This window comes from Brachyhypopomus gauderio, chromosome 4, assembly GCF_052324685.1.
Source record: "Brachyhypopomus gauderio isolate BG-103 chromosome 4, BGAUD_0.2, whole genome shotgun sequence".
NCBI lineage: Eukaryota > Metazoa > Chordata > Actinopteri > Gymnotiformes > Hypopomidae > Brachyhypopomus > Brachyhypopomus gauderio.
The window spans coordinates 31777896-31796009 of NC_135214.1; the positions used below are offsets into that span (position 1 = coordinate 31777896).

Below are 18114 nucleotides of genomic sequence, written 5' to 3' on the forward strand. Positions count from 1 at the left end.
TCTCTCTCTTCCTCTCTTTCTTCATCTTTAGCTAATGAAGAGAGCCTTTGTGAGAGGCTGGTACACAGCCGGCTATAAGTGTGAATAGTTTCTAATGACTATGCTATACTCTATGCTGTGTGTGTGTGTGTGTGTGTGTGTGTGTGTGTGTGTGTGTGTGTGTGTGTGTGTGTGTGTGTGTGTGTGTGTGTGTGTGTGTGTGTGTGTGTGTGTGTGTGTGCCTGCATATCTCCCCCTCTGGGCTGGTTGAAGATTCTCATCTACCCAGTTTAATATGTCCTTTCTGTTGGTAACTGGCCTGACTTACACCCATACAACAGCCTGCCATATCTGCAGACCTTAACTACAGAAGCCCTGTGTCAGGACGAGTTAAAAGCATCACTCTTTGGTGTGCAGACAAACACACATCATGTAGACACATTTCATGAGGACACTTGAACTTCTGTGTATGACAGATATGATGCAAATGTGCGTCTGCGTATTTGAATATGTGCATTAGAGATAAGTGTGTGTGTGTGTGTGTGTGTGTGTGTGTGTGTGTGTGTGTGTGTGTGTGTGTGTGTGTGTGTGTGTGAGAGAGAGCATTTAAATGTGTGGTTTGGTAGGTCATGATCAGATTAGAAGTCTTAGAATGCTACTCAGTACCTCAGTAGTGGAAACTATGAGAGAGAGGGCATGGACAGAGGGCCCTGTGTGTGTGTGTGTGTGTGTGTGTGTGTGTGTGTGTGTGTGTGTGTGTGTGTGTGTGTGTGCATGCATCCTAAAATATGCCTATAAGAAGAAGAAGCTTTCAGAGAAAAAGGCACAATGGAACGAGAGACTGTATAGAAACAAGCAAATTAGAGTGGGCAGAGAAGAGAAAGAGAGAGAGAGAGAGAGAGAGAGAGGAGAAAGACAGAGAGAGAATAAAAACATGATTGGACAAATGCCCATGTTTGGTAGAGAAAATCCTTTCTAAATACCGTAAGGCATCAAAGAATGAAAACATGACCCACTTAATGAGGACACATGATCATTTGTGTAATTCCATAAATGCAGAGTTTGTAACACAGCACTTATCTGTATCAGGGCACTGGTGTTTGTAACACGTTTATCTGTGTCAGAGCACTGGTGTTTGTAACACGTTTATCTGTGTCAGAGCACTGGTTTTTGTAACACAACATTTATCTGTGTCAGGGCACTGGTGTTTGTAACAGCGTTTATCTGTGTCAGAGCACTGGTGTTTGTAACACAACGTTTATCTGTGTCAGAGGACTGGTGTTTGTAGCACAACATTTATCTGTGTCAGAGCACTGGTGTTTGTAACACAACATTTATCTGTGTCAGGGCACTGGTGTTTGTAACACAACATTTATCTGTGTCAGGGCACTGGTGTTTGTAACAACATTTATCTGTGTCAGGGCACTGGTGTTTGTAACACAACATTTATCTGTGTCAGGGCACTGGTGTTTGTAACACAACATTTATCTGTTTCAGGGCACTGGTGTTTGTAACACAACATTTATCTGTGTCAGGGCACTGGTGTTTCTAACACAACATTTATCTGTGTCAGGGCACTGGTGTTTGTAACACAACATTTATCTGTGTCAGGGCACTGGTGTTTGTAACACAACATTTATCTGTGTCAGGGCACTGGTGTTTGTAACACAACATTTATCTGTGTCAGGGCACTGGTGTTTGTAACACAACATTTATCTGTGTCAGGGCACTGGTGTTTTTGGCACACGGGGCTGGAGAGCATTGTGGAGTATATAGAGACGTCGCTGGCAAACTCAACCAACATTCTCTGTTTGTGTTCGCCCACGACCATGGTGAGTGACACCCTAAACAACCAATCACAGGCCCATAAGCTAAAACTCATCCAATCACATATTTCAAATACACCTACCACTTACTTTTTACTAATTTTGCTGCAGCATGCAGTTAGAGGGGGCAGTAGATATGCAGCTGCTGGGGGGGGCACATAAGGGCTGAATGACTAAAGCAGGCAGATTCTACAGTAAGAGAAAGAGGGGCAATCAGACAGCTGTCACTGATTATATGCTGCTGTTACGATATACAGATATGGGCTTATATCTGCTGACACACACACACACACACACTCACACGTACAGCTATACAAAAATGAAAGAGAAAGTGGAGGGGAAGATTAGAGTGATGGAGAGGAAGTAATGTCGAGAGAGGAGCCAAAGAGAGCATGCTGAACAAAATGTAAGGCTAATATAGAAGGGAAGAGAGAGAGAGTAATATAGAGGGGAAGAGAGAGAGGGGCTAGTATAAAGGGGAAGAGAGAGAGGGGGGGCTAATATAGAGGGGAGGAGAGAGAGTGGTAATGTAGAGGGGAAGAGAGAGTGGTGTAATAGAGGGGAAGAGAGAGAGGGGGGCTAATATAGAGGGGAGGAGAGAGAGTGGTAATGTAGAGGGGAAGAGAGAGTGGTGTAATAGAGGGGAAGAGAGAGTGGCTAATATAGAGGGGAATAGAGAGATAGTGTAATATAGAAGGGAAGAGAGAGTGGGGTAATATAGAGGGGAAGAGAGAGGTAATATAATGTAATGTAATGTGAATTTGTCATGTCAATAAAGCAACTTGAACTTGAACTTGAGAGGTAATATAGGGGGAGGGGGAGAGAGAAAAGTAGAGGGGGAGAGAGAGTGGGGGTAATATAGAGGGAAAGAGAGGGGTAATATAGAGGGGGAGATAGTGGGGGTAATATAGAGGGGAAGAGAGAAATATAGAGGGGGAGAGAGAGTGAGGGTAATATAGAGGGGGAGAGAGAGAGAGGGTAATATAGAGGGGGAGAGAGAGAGGGGGTAATATAGAGGGGAAGAGTGGGGGTAATATAGAAGGGGAAGAGAGAGAGGGGGTAATATAGAGGGGAAGAGAGTGGGGGTAATATAGAAGGGGAGAGAGAGGGTAATATAGAAGGGGAGAGAGAGAGAGGGTAATATAGAGGGGAAGAGAGGGGGTAATATAGAGGGAGAGAGAGAGAGGGGGGTAATATAGAGGGGGAGAGAGAGGGTAATATAGAGGGGGAGAGAGAGAGGGGTAATATAGAGGGAGAGAGAGGGGAGTAATATAGAGGGGGTAATATAGAGGGGGAGAGAGAGAGAGGGGTAATATAGAGGGAGAGAGAGGGGGGTAATATAGAGGGGGAGAGAGAGAGAGGGGTAATATAGAGGGAGAGAGAGGGGGGTAATATAGAAGGGGAGAGAGAGAGAGGGGTAATATAGAGGGAGAGAGAGGGGGGGTAATATGGAGAGGAAGAGAGTGGGGGTAATATAGAGGGAGAGAGAGAGTGTAATATAGAGGGGGAGAGAGAGAGGGTAATATAGAGGGGAAGAGTGGGGGTAATATAGAGGGGGAGAGAGAGAGGGTAATATAGAGGGGGAGAGAGAGAGTGTAATATAGAGGGGGAGAGAGAGAGGGTAATATAGAGGGGAAGAGTGGGGGTAATATAGAGGGGGAGAGAGAGAGGGTAATATAGAGGGGGAGAGAGAGAGGGGTAATATAGAAGGGGAGAGAGAGAGGGGTAATATAGAAGGGGAGAGAGAGAGAGGGTAATATAGAGGGGAAGAGAGGGGGTAATATAGAGGGAGAGAGAGAGAGGGGGTAATATAGAGGGGGAGAGAGAGGGTAATATAGAGGGGGAGAGAGAGAGGGGTAATATAGAGGGAGAGAGAGGGGAGTAATATAGAGGGGGTAATATAGAGGGGGAGAGAGAGAGAGGGGTAATAGAGAGGGAGAGAGAGGGGGGTAATATAGAGGGGGAGAGAGAGAGAGGGGTAATATAGAGGGAGAGAGAGGGGGGTAATATAGAAGGGGAGAGAGAGAGAGGGGTAATATAGAGGGAGAGAGAGGGGGGTAATATGGAGAGGAAGAGAGTGGGGGTAATATAGAGGGAGAGAGAGAGTGTAATATAGAGGGGGAGAGAGAGAGGGTAATATAGAGGGGAAGAGTGGGGGTAATATAGAGGGGGAGAGAGAGAGGGTAATATAGAGGGGGAGAGAGAGAGTGTAATATAGAGGGGGAGAGAGAGAGGGTAATATAGAGGGGAAGAGTGGGGGTAATATAGAGGGGGAGAGAGAGAGGGTAATATAGAGGGGGAGAGAGAGAGGGGTAATATAGAAGGGGAGAGAGAGAGGGGTAATATAGAAGGGGAGAGAGAGAGGGGTAATATAGAAGGGGAGAGAGAGAGGGGTAATATAGAAGGGGGAGAGAGAGAGAGGGTAATATAGAGGGGGAGAGAGAGAGGGGTAATATAGAGGGGGAGAGAGAGAGAGGGGTAATATAGAGGGGGAGAGAGAGAGGGGTAATATAGAGGGGGAGAGAGAGAGGGGTAATATAGAAGGGGAGAGAGAGAGGGGTAATATAGAGGGAGTGATGGTAAGTAATGAAAACAAAAAGAGAAGAGAACTACCACGTGCTCAGAATGTTTAAAATGTCATTTGATGTTGGAGTGCCATGGTAACTAATGATTCATACAGCGACACCGTGTTCCAAGTGGCGTGTGTGAGTATGTGTGTGTATGTATGTGTGTCTGCATGCAACCATGTGTGCGTGTGTATGTGTGTGTTTGTGTGTGTGTGTGTGTGTGTGTGTGTATTTCTGGAACACACTGTGTCTGGTGTCTCACTGTGAGTAATCACCTCTATTGAAAATCATAAAAGCTTCCATTAGGCAGTTGTCCTCTCAGTTTCTTTCAGTTCACCTCATTCACTTTTGCTCTTTTCTTGTGTTCCTCTATATGTTATTGTGGTGTGTGTGTGTGTGTGTGTGTGTGTGTGTGTGTGTGTGTGTGTGTGTGTGTGTGTGTGTGTGTGTGTGTGTGTGTGTGTGTGTGTGTGTGTGTGTGTGTGTGTGTATGTATGTCTGTGTGTGAGTGCCTGTATGTGTATGTGTGTGTGTGTCTGTGTATGTGTGGGTGTGTGTGCCTGTGTGTGTGTGTGTGTGTGTCTGTGTGTCTGTGTGTGTGTCTGTGTGTGTTTGTAAGTGTCTGTGTGTGCCAGTGTCTCAACAGAGAGTCTTTTCTACTTTTCTGCTTTAATATTTTTAAATATTTAATAATTTTAATCTCTAATATTTAATATTTTTAAATATTTAATATTTTTAATCTCTTATATTTACTCTCTCTCCTCTCAGAGGGACATGGGCAGAGTGAAGGAGAGAGAATGAACATTAAGAATTTCCAGACTTACATCAGGGACAGTCTTCAGCATATCGACCTCATGAAGGAGCGATACCCCGGCCTGCCGATCTTCATCCTTGGCCACTCAATGGTGAGAGCCCCTTCTCCAGTCAGTACTGTTACAGGCACTTAATGGTGAGAGCCCCTTCTCCAGTCAGTACTGTTACAGGCACTCATTGGTGAGACCCCCTTCTCCAGTCAGTACTGTTACAGGCACTTAATGGTGAGAGCCCCTTCTCCAGTCAGTACTGTTACAGGCACTCATTGGTGAGACCCCCTTCTCCAGTCAGTACTGTTACAGGCACTTAATGGTGAGAGCCCCTTCTCCAGTCAGTACTGTTACAGGCACTTAATGGTGAGAGCCCCTTCTCCAGTCAGTACTGTTACAGGCACTCATTGGTGAGACCCCCTTCTCCAGTCAGTACTGTTACAGGCACTTAATGGTGAGAGCCCCTTCTCCAGTCAGTACTGTTACAGGCACTCATTGGTGAGACCCCCTTCTCCAGTCAGTACTGTTACAGGCACTCACTGCACCTGCATCTGCCTTTGCCTGAGAATTAATAATCACTAACGCAATGAAACATTAATGTAGATAAATATCAATACATAATGTTTTCCAACAGTTTCAGTTCAGTTTAGTTCAGCACTGTGTGCAGCATACAACATGTAATTTGGCTGCAAATGTATTGCACAAAGGAGTGAAATAACACAACACTCTAAACACAGGACATTTGGTAAGTACCACAACACCTTATTACATCAAGCACACTGTTGAGAGACACACGGCACGCAGCACACTTTTTTAAGGCCATGGGTGGGCCTAACCATGATTATATGTTTTATTTGGTACTATTTATGTTCAGGTATGTGAGGTAAAGTGTCTTCCAAGTGCATATATCATAATAATTATAATAATAAATACATGCAAAGTATAAAGCATATAGAAGGTCCTTTCTGTTTTATAGAGTTAGCTAAAAGCGAGTGTGGATGTGTACAGTGCTGTTCTAAGAGTGGGCTATAGGTAATGGTTATGGGTGAAGTGCAATAGTTCTGTTTACACAAGCGGTACAGAATGAAGGACAGATATTTATAATCCCAAGTTGAGAGTGGGAGTGTGGCTGTGCCAAGAAGGTACATCTTATTTGTGGTTCGTGTGGTGTGAGCAGCTTGTCTGCCCGCGTGAAAATGCTCCTCCCCAGTCTGGAGGTTCTGCGCTGAATGCTTCGGGAGTCGTGTTCAAATGGGCTCGGCTCGGGGTGAGCAGGGTCTGAGACAAACGCCAGTTGCTTTCTTCAGATGTCTTGTTCTTGTTGTTGTCTTGTACAGTAGAGAAAGCGTTTCCGGTGAAGGACTTAGCAGTATCCATTACTTGCTGCAAGGAACTGTGCATCTTTCAAAGATGACTGGCTGACTTTCCTCGGTTTCTTTAGAAATCGCAGGTGCTGTTGGGCCGTCCTTGTAAGGCGAGAGATGTGGGCTGGCCAGCTGAGGTCTCCTGTGATATGCCCTCCTAGGAATTTGAAACGTCTCCCTCCACTGGAGTGCACTTATATAGACGTGTTCTCCTCCTCCTACAAACATTCAGCCAGTAGTCATCAGCCTGGGAAACCGCTGAAAAAGCTGAGGACTGGGTCCTAAACTCTGCCAAAGGTCTGACTTGCAAAAAAATTGCTTTGAGCATAATAAATGATTCAGATGCGCTGTATCACATCTGAAGGCTAGAGCTGGCAGAACAGGGCTCACCATTAATATGACTTTGTGGGATCTCATAGACAGAAAAAGAAAAGCAAAACAGACTAAATGAAAAAGAAGAACTAGAGAAGGCAAGCCAGGTTTATTTATATAGCACTCTTCATACACCACAGTGAAACTACTGATATAACTACTATAACTGATACAACTACTGATATAAAAGGCCAAATTAAAAACCACAACTGGTTTAAACAGCACAAATTTCAAAGATACCTCTAAATAAACCAGAAACTATAAGAAATGTTTAAATTTCAAAAGTGCTTATAAAGTTCACATTGAATATAAAGTGTCGAGATAAAATAGAGAAAATAAATGCAGAATAAATTAAAATGAAAAGAAATCACATTGCAATGCAGTTCACAATGTAGTAAATATGCAGGAGCTAACGCATTGGTGTTTAAATTGAGCTAAAAGCCTGGTCAAATTAGCAAGTTTTCAATTTAGATTTAAAAGCATCTAGTATCTGGGCTCTTCTGATATTCTGTTACAGCTGGTTCCATTTCCAAAGAGCATAGCAGCTAAACACTCCCTCTCCTCTTGGGTATCACTTGAGCATCACTAACTGAATATTTCCTAATGATGTAAGAGAGATGTGAGGCAGAGGAAACTGGCTCATTGGTGGATATATACCTACTAATGGCTTAAAAAAACAGGTGCAAACTAAAATAATGTTTCATTATGCAGTTAATTCTAATTCTGGGGTCATTTTTTCTTTTTTTCTTAGTTGGTGACCATGGTGAAGAGTATTTTGCTATTGTTAATATTATTGTTGATAATACTGAGAAATTGGCCCAGCTTTATATATTGTTGCGTTGTAATCGTGCAGTCCATCTTTGAATATTTCAAAGAATATTTGTGAATATGGTGCTTTGAATATATAATGCTTTGAATATATATATATATATATATATATATATATATATATATATATATATATATATATATATATATATACACTCTTTGTGTTCATCTGTCCTGCATTCTGGTTTGGATTTGGATTGCAGCACAGCAATATTTCTCCACGGTGCTCCATGGCAAGAAATGGTTATAAATTTAAGCAGACTTTTTTGAGCTGAAGCCATCCAGCATTGCATCAGGAGACACGGGCAGCGTGAATGGTGTTGTCATTGTGTCATTTATAAACTTCTTAAAACAAACGCATCTGGTCTAACCACATGCCACATTCCAGTGGAAAAACTGTATCTTCACCTTTCTGTGTCATGGGACACATTTGTGAAGTTGAGGTTTGGTGAAGAACATAGTGCCATAATTAATACGGATGTGGCACTACATTCATTTCACCCTAATTAAATCATTAATTTAGCGAGACCCGTTTAGGAGTGATCAGATATTAACAGGAGCTGTGTGCTTCTCTACAAAAGCTACGACTCTCATTTTATGCTCTGCAGGCTGGCCAGATTTACAACGTCTGAGTTCCTGTTTTTCCAGTTTGGTAAACACTGGAATGGTCGAGATTACAGGTCCGCCAGGTCTTTAGAAAACACATACTGCTGATGTCATGGCTGTCGCTGCCGCTTGACAAGTATTGCTGTGTCACACTTGAAGCTGGTGTGTCTACTGCCATTACAGCAACGGACAGTGGGAGGGACTCATGCTAACAGTGGGGTGGAGAATGAAGGTGACTTTCTGGTGGTTGAAGAGCTTGTCACTTCTTGAAACTACAAACGTCTTGATTTGGCCACAGGCTTGTGGCTCAGGGTGAACGTTCTCCCCTCAGATCCTGTGTCACTGTATCTTTGGCTTTTCAACACTTCACTTCACTCTTATATCTTTTTAACTCTCAATTCATTATTCTTTACATATTACATTTCATCGCAGGCACTTGATATTCTTTACGTTTTCATCTTGAATTGATAGAACTCAGGATGTACAAAGCTTTATTATATCAAGGGTGCTATACGCCCTTGAGTGGCTTCTTTTATAAATATATATATAGAGGTATTTATAAAAATACTTCTTTGGCCAGTTGGATATGTGATACATGATACCACACAACGTACAGCCTGTTTGTGTGTATATGATGTGGTGATGCCATGATTCTGCCAGCCTACAGCCTAAACCCAGCCTAAACCACCAAGCACGCTGAGATTATTATGCAGGAGGGGTACAGTAGAGAGGATTTAGGTGATGTGGAAGAGTTAGCACCATGTAACCTGATGTCCCACCTGAGGTTCCTCTGTGTTCGGCATGAGCCTCACCTACCCGCATGCCAAGCAGGGAACTGCTCGGCCGTGTTACGGATCAGAGATACTGATACTGTTATGGATCAGAGGTACTGATACTGTTATGGATCAGAGGTACGGATCTGTCTGGCTGATTTGCCTGGTCGAGCCTTCTAGCTGATCTGTCTGACTCATCTGTCTGACTCATCTCAGTGGATCGTCCAAAGGCAGCAAAAATGATCATGTCAGTATAAGTTGGAGTACTGTATAAGTTGTTGGAGTGCATACAGTATTGATTGGTCTCTCTCTAACAGTGTGCCAGGCAAACTCTATCATGAAGGCTGTGAATTATTTTCATTCCATGTAAGGTTGTGTGTAATCTTTCCCCAGGTTGCTTGTGATATTATTGTCTGTTGGGCAGAAAAACAGAGGGTGTTAATTATTTTTGAACTGTGAATAATTGCTCATGACATCCAGTGGATTTTGTCTTCTGTTATTAACTGGAACAGGAAGCACATCACCAGTGTGTCTAAATGGCGTATGCATGAACTGAGGGGGGTCACGTCTGATTGAATGAAAAATGTTTAGGCGTATCTGGCAATGTTTATTTAGATAGACATAAAACCAAGAGGCAAATAGAATTTTGGGAAATAACTGTAAAATATTATTGCATTGTTGATATGCATAATTATTGTTGGCTGCTTTAATTTTCTTTTTCTGTTTTTCTGTGTCTCTGTGCTCTATCTGTCTCCCCACATCTTTGCCTTTGTACCCCCCCCCCCCCATGTATATCCCCCACCATTTTGTTCAGCTCTTACATAAGCATAAACGTCTTCTGCCTAACACAATGCTTTCATTTACTCCCATCAGTACTGATAGAGCGTGTATTTGTACGAGTGGCAGACACCAGTCCTTTCCCTTCTCTATAGTATCACTTGGCAGACTCAATCTACAGCATTTAAACCTCTTGGGCTTGTATGCATTGGTATATTTGTGTCGTTATATGCTGAACAATTGTGTATGTATCAGGATGTGTGCATGTTTGTAACTCCACCTAGGGACTCCAGAGGAAATGGCTGAATGATTTCAGATTTTCCTGAACATCACATGCATTACAAAATGATTAGGCCGGTAATTAGGTTTCCTTGAGGATATGTTTATATGTAGGTAGGTGTGTTTGTTTGTGTGTGTGTTTCAGTGCATGCTTAGACGCTGTATGTTGTCTGGGGTGTGTGTGTTTGTGTGTATGTATCCAAGAAACATTAGCTTTTGCATTAATAGATAAAATAATAGTAATTTTTTTCTTCTTTACTGTGTGTGTGTGTGTGTGTGTGTGTGTGTGTGTGTGTGTGTGTGTGTGTGTGTGTGTGTGTGTGCGTGTGTGTGTATTGTGAGTCATTTAAAACTGGTGGGAACTGTTTTCTGACCCCTCCCACTTCTTTTGACTGTCAGGCTGCCTTCATGAATATTCAAAGCCCTAATAAAGACTAAAGGCTTACCGAACACAGTGAGAACAAAATGGCTGCCTACACCACAGTGAAGAGCAGTGAATCACTGATTCTTGTCACTTCACTTCTTGCTAAAGATCAGACTTTTTCTTTGTTGTGGTAGAAGAAAGGGGACCAAAGCAGAGAGACAGGAAAGTTGGATTATGTTTTTTGGAGAACTCTGACGTGTGTGTGTGTGTGTGTGTGTGTGTGTGTGTGTGTGTGTGTGTGTGTGTGTGTGTGTGTGTGTGTGTGTGTGTGTGTGTGTGTGTGTGTGTGTGTTATGCTTTGCTGCAGGGTGGTGCAATCTCTATTTTGACAGCATGCGAAAGACCCCAGGATTTTGCTGGTGTTGTTTTGATTAGCCCCATGATCCAAATGAACCCTGAATCGGCTACACCCTTTAAGGTAAAAGTACACCCACACAAACAGCTGATTTCATTTCACTCTTTCATTCGAGGGTTTCTGTCTGATGATAAGGTGTTTTTTTGTAGATGCTCCCTTTTGTGTAAATGCCATAAAATGAGGTTGTTCAAAAGCTGCAGAAAGAAATACTTTAAAAAGTGGATGAAACATGTAGACATGGATGCCTGGAACAGAAAACGAAACATACACACACCATGCCCCCCCCCCTCTCTCTCTCTCCCCCCCCTCTCTCTCTCCATTCACCGTTGTCAGTGGAGCTGAATATTATTAAACCTCTTCAACCTGGTAGTTTTATAAAAATGTTCACACAAACTGAGCTATGCAGTCATTTACCAAACCAGGTTCCAAACTGACTGTAGTTGTTTACTACAAGTACCCATGATAATGACATGTTGACTCATTTTATCCTTGTTAAAAGCAGAATTTGTTTACAAGGATCGCTAGTGTCTGATGAATATATTTGCATACTTAAATCACTTGCTGATTGGATGAGATAAAGATGACTCTAAAACATCAGCTAAAAGACATGATGACGTGTTTCTGGACGCATCCCTGCTGTGGGAAGCTCAGGAAATAACTGGAGAACCAGACACTGTTGTTCTTCTCTCATTCATTCCCTGCACTTTATTTTCTCATAAATGACCTGTAAATGTTGGCATTTTAATCACAACACACATGTCTTTGCTAAAGTGATAAGCAGCTAAATCAGACTGGGAACCTGCTCCTCTGTGACTGTTGTGTGGTATAACCACTTAAGAATGATGCATTCTGGGTGTCTGCAGGTGTTCATTGCTAAAGTCCTAAACCACATGGTTCCAAGCATCACCATCGGCTCCATCGATCCCAAATTAATCTCGCGGGATCCAAAACAGGTAAGCTGACAGGAATGTGTGTGAAAGGTCATCTGTGTCGGTGGGAAATCTAGTGTACGTGTGCTTTTCTTTGTGTTTATTTAAGAGCCCTTGATTTGAAGGGGGGGGGGGGGGGGGTTCAGGAGAATACAAGATCATATTTTATTTACTATTGTCATGTATGAAATTTTTATTTAGTAATAATGTTTTCTAACAATGCAGGTATAAGGAAATTATTTCTGTTGTGGGCCTGCTATGGTATTGCCTGTTGCCTAGTACACATTGCACTGAGGATTATCTGTGGGAGTCACAGTACGGTGCATAAATACTATTCTACAACACTGTAGGTTGCTGGAAGTGTGGGAAATTATAGGTCATTTCGAAAGTGTATTAGTGATTTAGAAAACAATGGTCTCATTATTTGATAATAGAACACCTGCTGTCAGGAATGGCAGTCTGAATGCAGCCATCAGGGTTGAGCTGTAGGGAATTTCTTCCACAGCGAAAACCAGCTGGTCTGCATTCTTTCAGCTGAACATGAACAAAGGCTGTTATAGGTCACTGAGGTGTCAGAGCCTGACAGGAAAATGTTTCTCTTTGGAATACAGAGGGAATACCTGGAATACAGAGGAACAATATAGTGAGCAACACTGGCTTTGTCATTTGTCCTTATGTAGGTAGACACATGTATTATGAAATGTGTATCTTTTCTTATATACACAGTGCTGGCATTGTGCCAAAACCCAGATGTTTAGCATAGGACTAATGATGCTAGGTGACGCTAGGTGAGCCCTCACAGTACTTTCTAAGTTCTAAAAATGTTATTTTGTTCTAAATTCGTCACACATTAGATCTATTTTAATATAATTCAGGACAGTGAGCATCAAAATTAATGGTACATTTGTTAAGAATATGCACAGAAGGCTCAGAAAAAATGTGGTTTGATCTTATAGTAAAATGTCAAGACTTTCAGATAGGTGAAAATAGTCTAAGAAATCCATATAATTAAAAGGTTTTTAAGGAACCTTTATGGACTCCATATGATTTTGCCCTCAAAATCACACCATACAAACCCTAGTAATACTATGACATGTGTTAGTCAGCTGTGTTATCTTGTCAACCTTCATGTTTTACCATTTAAGCACAGACTAAAGGAAATTTCCCAGACACAAATTAAGCCAAGTCTCAGACTACAAAAGATTTCCAGTGTTGATTCATCTGCTCTGAACATTTAGGCCATTACTAGGTTTAGACCATTACTAAGTCTATGTCCATTAAGCTGGTCCACAGCGACCAAAATCTTAGTCCTTCAAACATTCATTGTTGTGTAAAGATCAGAGAAAGCCCTAAAGAAATGAGACAAATGCAAACACAAGCTGGTCCATTTGTTAGGACACACAGCCTTATCTACATTTTGCATGGTGCCTGTGGGCAGTGTATATTATCCTAAAGTGTCTCTGTCTACTCTGTATTGAGTAACTGTGAATGAACCATCAGTATTACAGCCAGATTAGCAAATACTTTGTGCTGTCGGCCACTTTGCAGGCTTGTATGTTTTCCAAGCAACTTAACTGAAGAATAAGAAAGAGGGCACACAAAACTATAAAATATGTGTGATCCCTTATATGTCCACCTCTGGACAGTTCTGTCCATTCTGTTTAATCCATTAATGGATCCATTTTGTGAAAGTGGTGGATGCCTCTAGTCTTAAAGTGGACCGGCTCCTTGGCTCAGATCGTTCTGAGAACAGCAGATAAAGGGCGGCCATGTTACGTGACCCTTGGCCATCCCGCTGAACTCGCAGTGCCCCTCCTGTGCTGTAGGTGGAGGCGTATGAGACGGACGAGCTGGTTTATCACGGAGGGATGCGCGTCTCATTCGGGATGCAGATGATGGCTGCTTCTTCGCGTATTGAAAGTGAGATCCCCAACATCGCCTGGCCCTTCTTCCTCCTCCACGGCGACGCAGACAAACTCTGTGACATCAGAGGATCCTATGCTATGTATAACCATGCGAAAAGCACAGACAAAAAACTGAAGGTGAGTCTGATGGCTTTCTCACACACGCACACACACATACACAAACTGAACATAAGTACATGTTAGATGTAGAGAGGGACACATACCCACAGTCAAAAGGACATAAATAGTTCTAGCAGTGGCAGATGGCTTCAGAACTGACACTCCTGCTGAACTGAGGGAAATGGGGATGGAACATACTAAAGATTCCCCAACAATAAATAACAATTAATAAATCCCAAATGCATGTGGTTCACATGCTTTTGGGATTTATTAAGCCCAGTGTTTGCTGGAAAATGCTGGGTCAGTGTGACCAAGGCTTTAAAGGACATTCCCAAAAGCAGATGTTCCTACTGCAGATTTCACATGTATTTACTGAGCCATTCAGAATGAACTTAGTCATAAACAACCTACCTGCAATAATGGAAATCAGGTCATAGCACACATCCTCTCATGACATATACATTCTACATGTGCATTCTAAATGTTCTTTAGCACAGCATTTGGCAGTGTGCGTGTGTGTGTGTGAGTGTGTGTGTGTGTGTGTGTGTGTGTGTGTGTGTGTGTGTGTGTGTGTGTGTGTGTGTGTGTGTGTGTGTGTGTGTGTGTGTGTGTGTGTGTGTGTGGATTTATACAGATTTGTAGCCAGTAAATCTGCTCATTCCACATTCCACACTGGCTGAAGATGCATGCAACAAAACAGGGGCAAAACATTCTAACTCTTATGATTGGGTGTACGTTTATGTAATGAATATGTATAATCACCAACAACTGTGTGTGTGTGTGTGTTATCAGGTGTATGAAGGAGGCTACCATGCCCTGCACCATGATTTGCCAGAGACAGCGGAGTCTGTCCTGCAAGAAGTGAGCACCTGGATCCTGGAACGTCTTCCCGCCCCCTCCGAGCCTTAGCTGTCAGTCTTCCTCTAGGCCACACCCATCTGACCAGGCTCCACCCTTCTAACACTTTTCACTTCTTTCTGATATGTTTACAACAACTCTTCCTGCTAAACGGCAACTGAACTTAATTATCCTCTTTATCATCAATCAAGGAGAGGTCAAGGGTCACTGCTTTCTGAACTTTGGCACCAGGGTCAATGCTTTGATGTTTTAGATCGTTGGGACGTTGGAAGCTAATGTGTCACGCTCGTCTTCTCTCTTCACCCCATGTTTCTAACATCACCGGGTGTGGTTCACGTGTCACCTTGGAGATCACCAGGAGAAACGTAATGAGCAGCGGCAGACAACCCCCCACCCTACCCCCCCTCCAACGCCAGGCTTGATTTTGTGTGTTGCCGTGGCAACGGAACACAGCTGTCCTTTGTTCTCCGTCTTCTTTCCTTTGATGTGGCGCTCTCGTTAGTCACCGCACTCTGCTCCCCCCCGCCGTACGACAGCGGCACTGCAGACCCTGTTCAGCCCAGTTACCAAGGCAACACTATGAAATACTGGAGCTTATGGCAGGAAAAAAAAAAGGGAAGAAAAAAAGATGAATTAATTATAAAAGAAGCTGGCATGGTAACAGAGTGAGAGGGGACAGGGAGTGATGGGACTGTTGCTGCAGGTTGGTTTTTAAAACTGGCCATTCAGAGAGATGAATGAAGCAGAGAGATCTTAGGGCAACATGGCCGCAGGGGGACAACCCCCAAGACATCGCTGGTCAAAAGGGTGTAACCCACGCGCTCACACACTCAACAAGCCTCCAGAAGAAGGGTCAGCAGTGTGGCCTCAGTCCATAGGCAGTGTCAGGAGGGGGCGGGGTCAGGGAGTTGTGTCCCATCAGTAATTCCTACCAGGCACTGCATCAGACACAAGAAATTAACATGCATACATGCATGCATACATACACATACACCCACTCTTCAAACCCAAGTTTGTACACACACAAACACACCACTTTACCACAGGACAAACATACCACAGGACAGTTTGTCATAGCAAAATTTAATTGGCCTTTTTAATGACAATGGCAGAAAGTCAAACTGAGCTGGGTGAAGTTCCATGACTGGTTCATTTTGAATTATGACTGTTCTAAAGACTATAGACTGTTCAATTCCCATGAATGGGGGGGTTGGGGTGGCAATGACTGTTCTATAACACTTGGACAGAGAGCTGAATATGGATGTGTCTACTGACACATGGCACCTCCATGTCCAGAAATGTTATATGCTCTGTGTGAGCTGTAACTGCTGTAAGGCTTTGTGTATGTTACTGTGTCGCTCACAGATCTACGATACTGCAATACTTTTTAGCCCTCAGTGAAGTCATAAGAGGGGGATTGTAATGGGACAGGCATTTATGGATTTTGGAAAATGTGACTGTCCTGAGGCCAGCCAATCTGGAACCCGTAGACAAGATTGCACTCACACAGGCAAAGAGAGTTTGTTACAGACATTTTGTTCAAATCCTTCTACAGTTCATATAATGGTGTAATGAAGGACACGTTTGTACAGCTAAACATTTAAACAACTGATAAATCCATTTGTTTTAGATAAACATTTTTACAGAGATAAAACAAATGTTGGCACAAAACTAAACTGTCATTTTTAATCTATCTTTAAACATATTTGCACAGGAATGTAAATACTCTTGGAGACTGCTTCAAGTGACTGTTCTCAGATGCAAACCTGTTTAGCGTTGTTTGTTCCAAAGGAAACATTCTAACAAATTCATCCAAGGAGGATACATTATAAAATGGAAAAATATTATTTTAGACATTCTGAGTTTCCAAAAGACATTACAGTAAACCAACTTTCTGCTTTTATAAATTGCCAACTTTCAGCTTTCATAAATAATTTTGGGTAGTTTGAAGAATAGTGTAGAAGTTACACTCTCGTTATTGCCAGGAGAATGATAAATGGCTATTTGCTGTTGTGTAATTTTTTTTTATAACATCTGAAGGTTATATATTTGATGGCATGCCCATTTAAGGATCTTCTGGATGACAAATATCCCCTTGCCTCATTTGCAGTGACACAGAGAACAAATTTGCCATGTGATACAAGAAGGCTTGAGAATGCAAACTTTGGAAGTCTTAAATATATCCCGTTACAGATTATTCAAAGTGTTACCGGCCTAGCTGTCGTACTGTGATCTTTGTGCATTTACTCTTCCTGCGAACCTGTCTTTGTTTTAGTAGTACACGGGCTGTTCTGGCTCTGTGTTTCTATGAAGGGCATGTGGAGACTGGTGCTGACCTCATGTACATATAAGTGTAATATGTACAGTACAAACTGTCTAGGGGGACCTGACTGGACATGCGTTGGGTGAGGTACAAGGGCCCCTACTACCAAGAGCTCATTACCAGAATGTTCTTCCCGTGCAGAGTTGCACACGGTGCAGGTTGTTCATGCACCTTCCTCCAGCCTCAGGGAGCAACTAGTTTCACCCAGTTAAACAGTTACATGGCGTGACGTATTTGGCAGTTACAGGCAAGCCATTTGAAACACGGGGGAATGGGGGCGGATCGTTTTATGTTACACTTTCTGCAAGAACATTAAAAAAACGTTTCTATAAAGGGTGATGCCATTTTGTGAAGAAACAAAGGACGCGAGCGATGATCCTCTATGACCTTTGACTGTTTCGAACCATGTAGAAGGAGAGGAACAGCCCGAAAGGACCCACACAGAACGAATCACCTCCAGTGTGACAGCACCCTGCTCCACAGTTCTGCTCCTCCCTCTAAGACACCGTCACCCTCATGTCCTTAAACCACTACACCTAATCTTATCCTCACATAGCCACTCCACTTCCTCTTACCACCTGATGGAGGTTCTTGTTATCACCATATTCTGCTTTAGCAGCTCTAAGGTAGTGTTACCATTAGCTGGTCCTAAGGCGAGTCCCGGCATTCGAACGTCACACTAAAGCCCGTCGGTGACGTGTGTGACGCCACCACCCACCGCAGGCACTCAGCTGTCAACTGCTGATGATTGGTCTTTTAAAATCTTGTCACACTGCACTATAGGCAGTTCTACTGCAAAACCTAATGTGAAATTCCTTCAGACTACATGCCACGTTTAAAAGCCTAAGTCTGCGAGGCCGGATATAGAAATGTTTTATGGACTGCTATTTGTATATGCATGTAAAAAGTTTTGAAATATTCCTACTGACATAGCATAATATAATACTGAAAACAGTGTTGTGATAACCTGTTTGATTTTAACTTCATAAGGTCAATAAATGAAGACTGTTAAAGCACTGCAATGTGT

The 18114-nt window shown here is 42.8% G+C and overlaps 1 protein-coding gene across 1 annotated transcript in view; it reads left to right on the forward strand.

Moving 5' to 3' along the window:
• The window catches only part of mgll (monoglyceride lipase), a 21191-nt gene extending 3087 nt beyond the window's left edge, over positions 1-18104 (forward strand). The window contains exons 2-7 of the mRNA XM_077003945.1: positions 1705-1811; positions 5141-5277; positions 10906-11016; positions 11817-11906; positions 13709-13924; positions 14699-18104. Of these exons, the coding sequence (XP_076860060.1) occupies positions 1705-1811; positions 5141-5277; positions 10906-11016; positions 11817-11906; positions 13709-13924; positions 14699-14815 (778 nt within the window). The 3' untranslated portion in view covers positions 14816-18104. The remainder of the gene's footprint in view (positions 1-1704; positions 1812-5140; positions 5278-10905; positions 11017-11816; positions 11907-13708; positions 13925-14698) is intronic.
• The last annotated feature ends 10 nt before the right edge of the window (positions 18105-18114 follow it).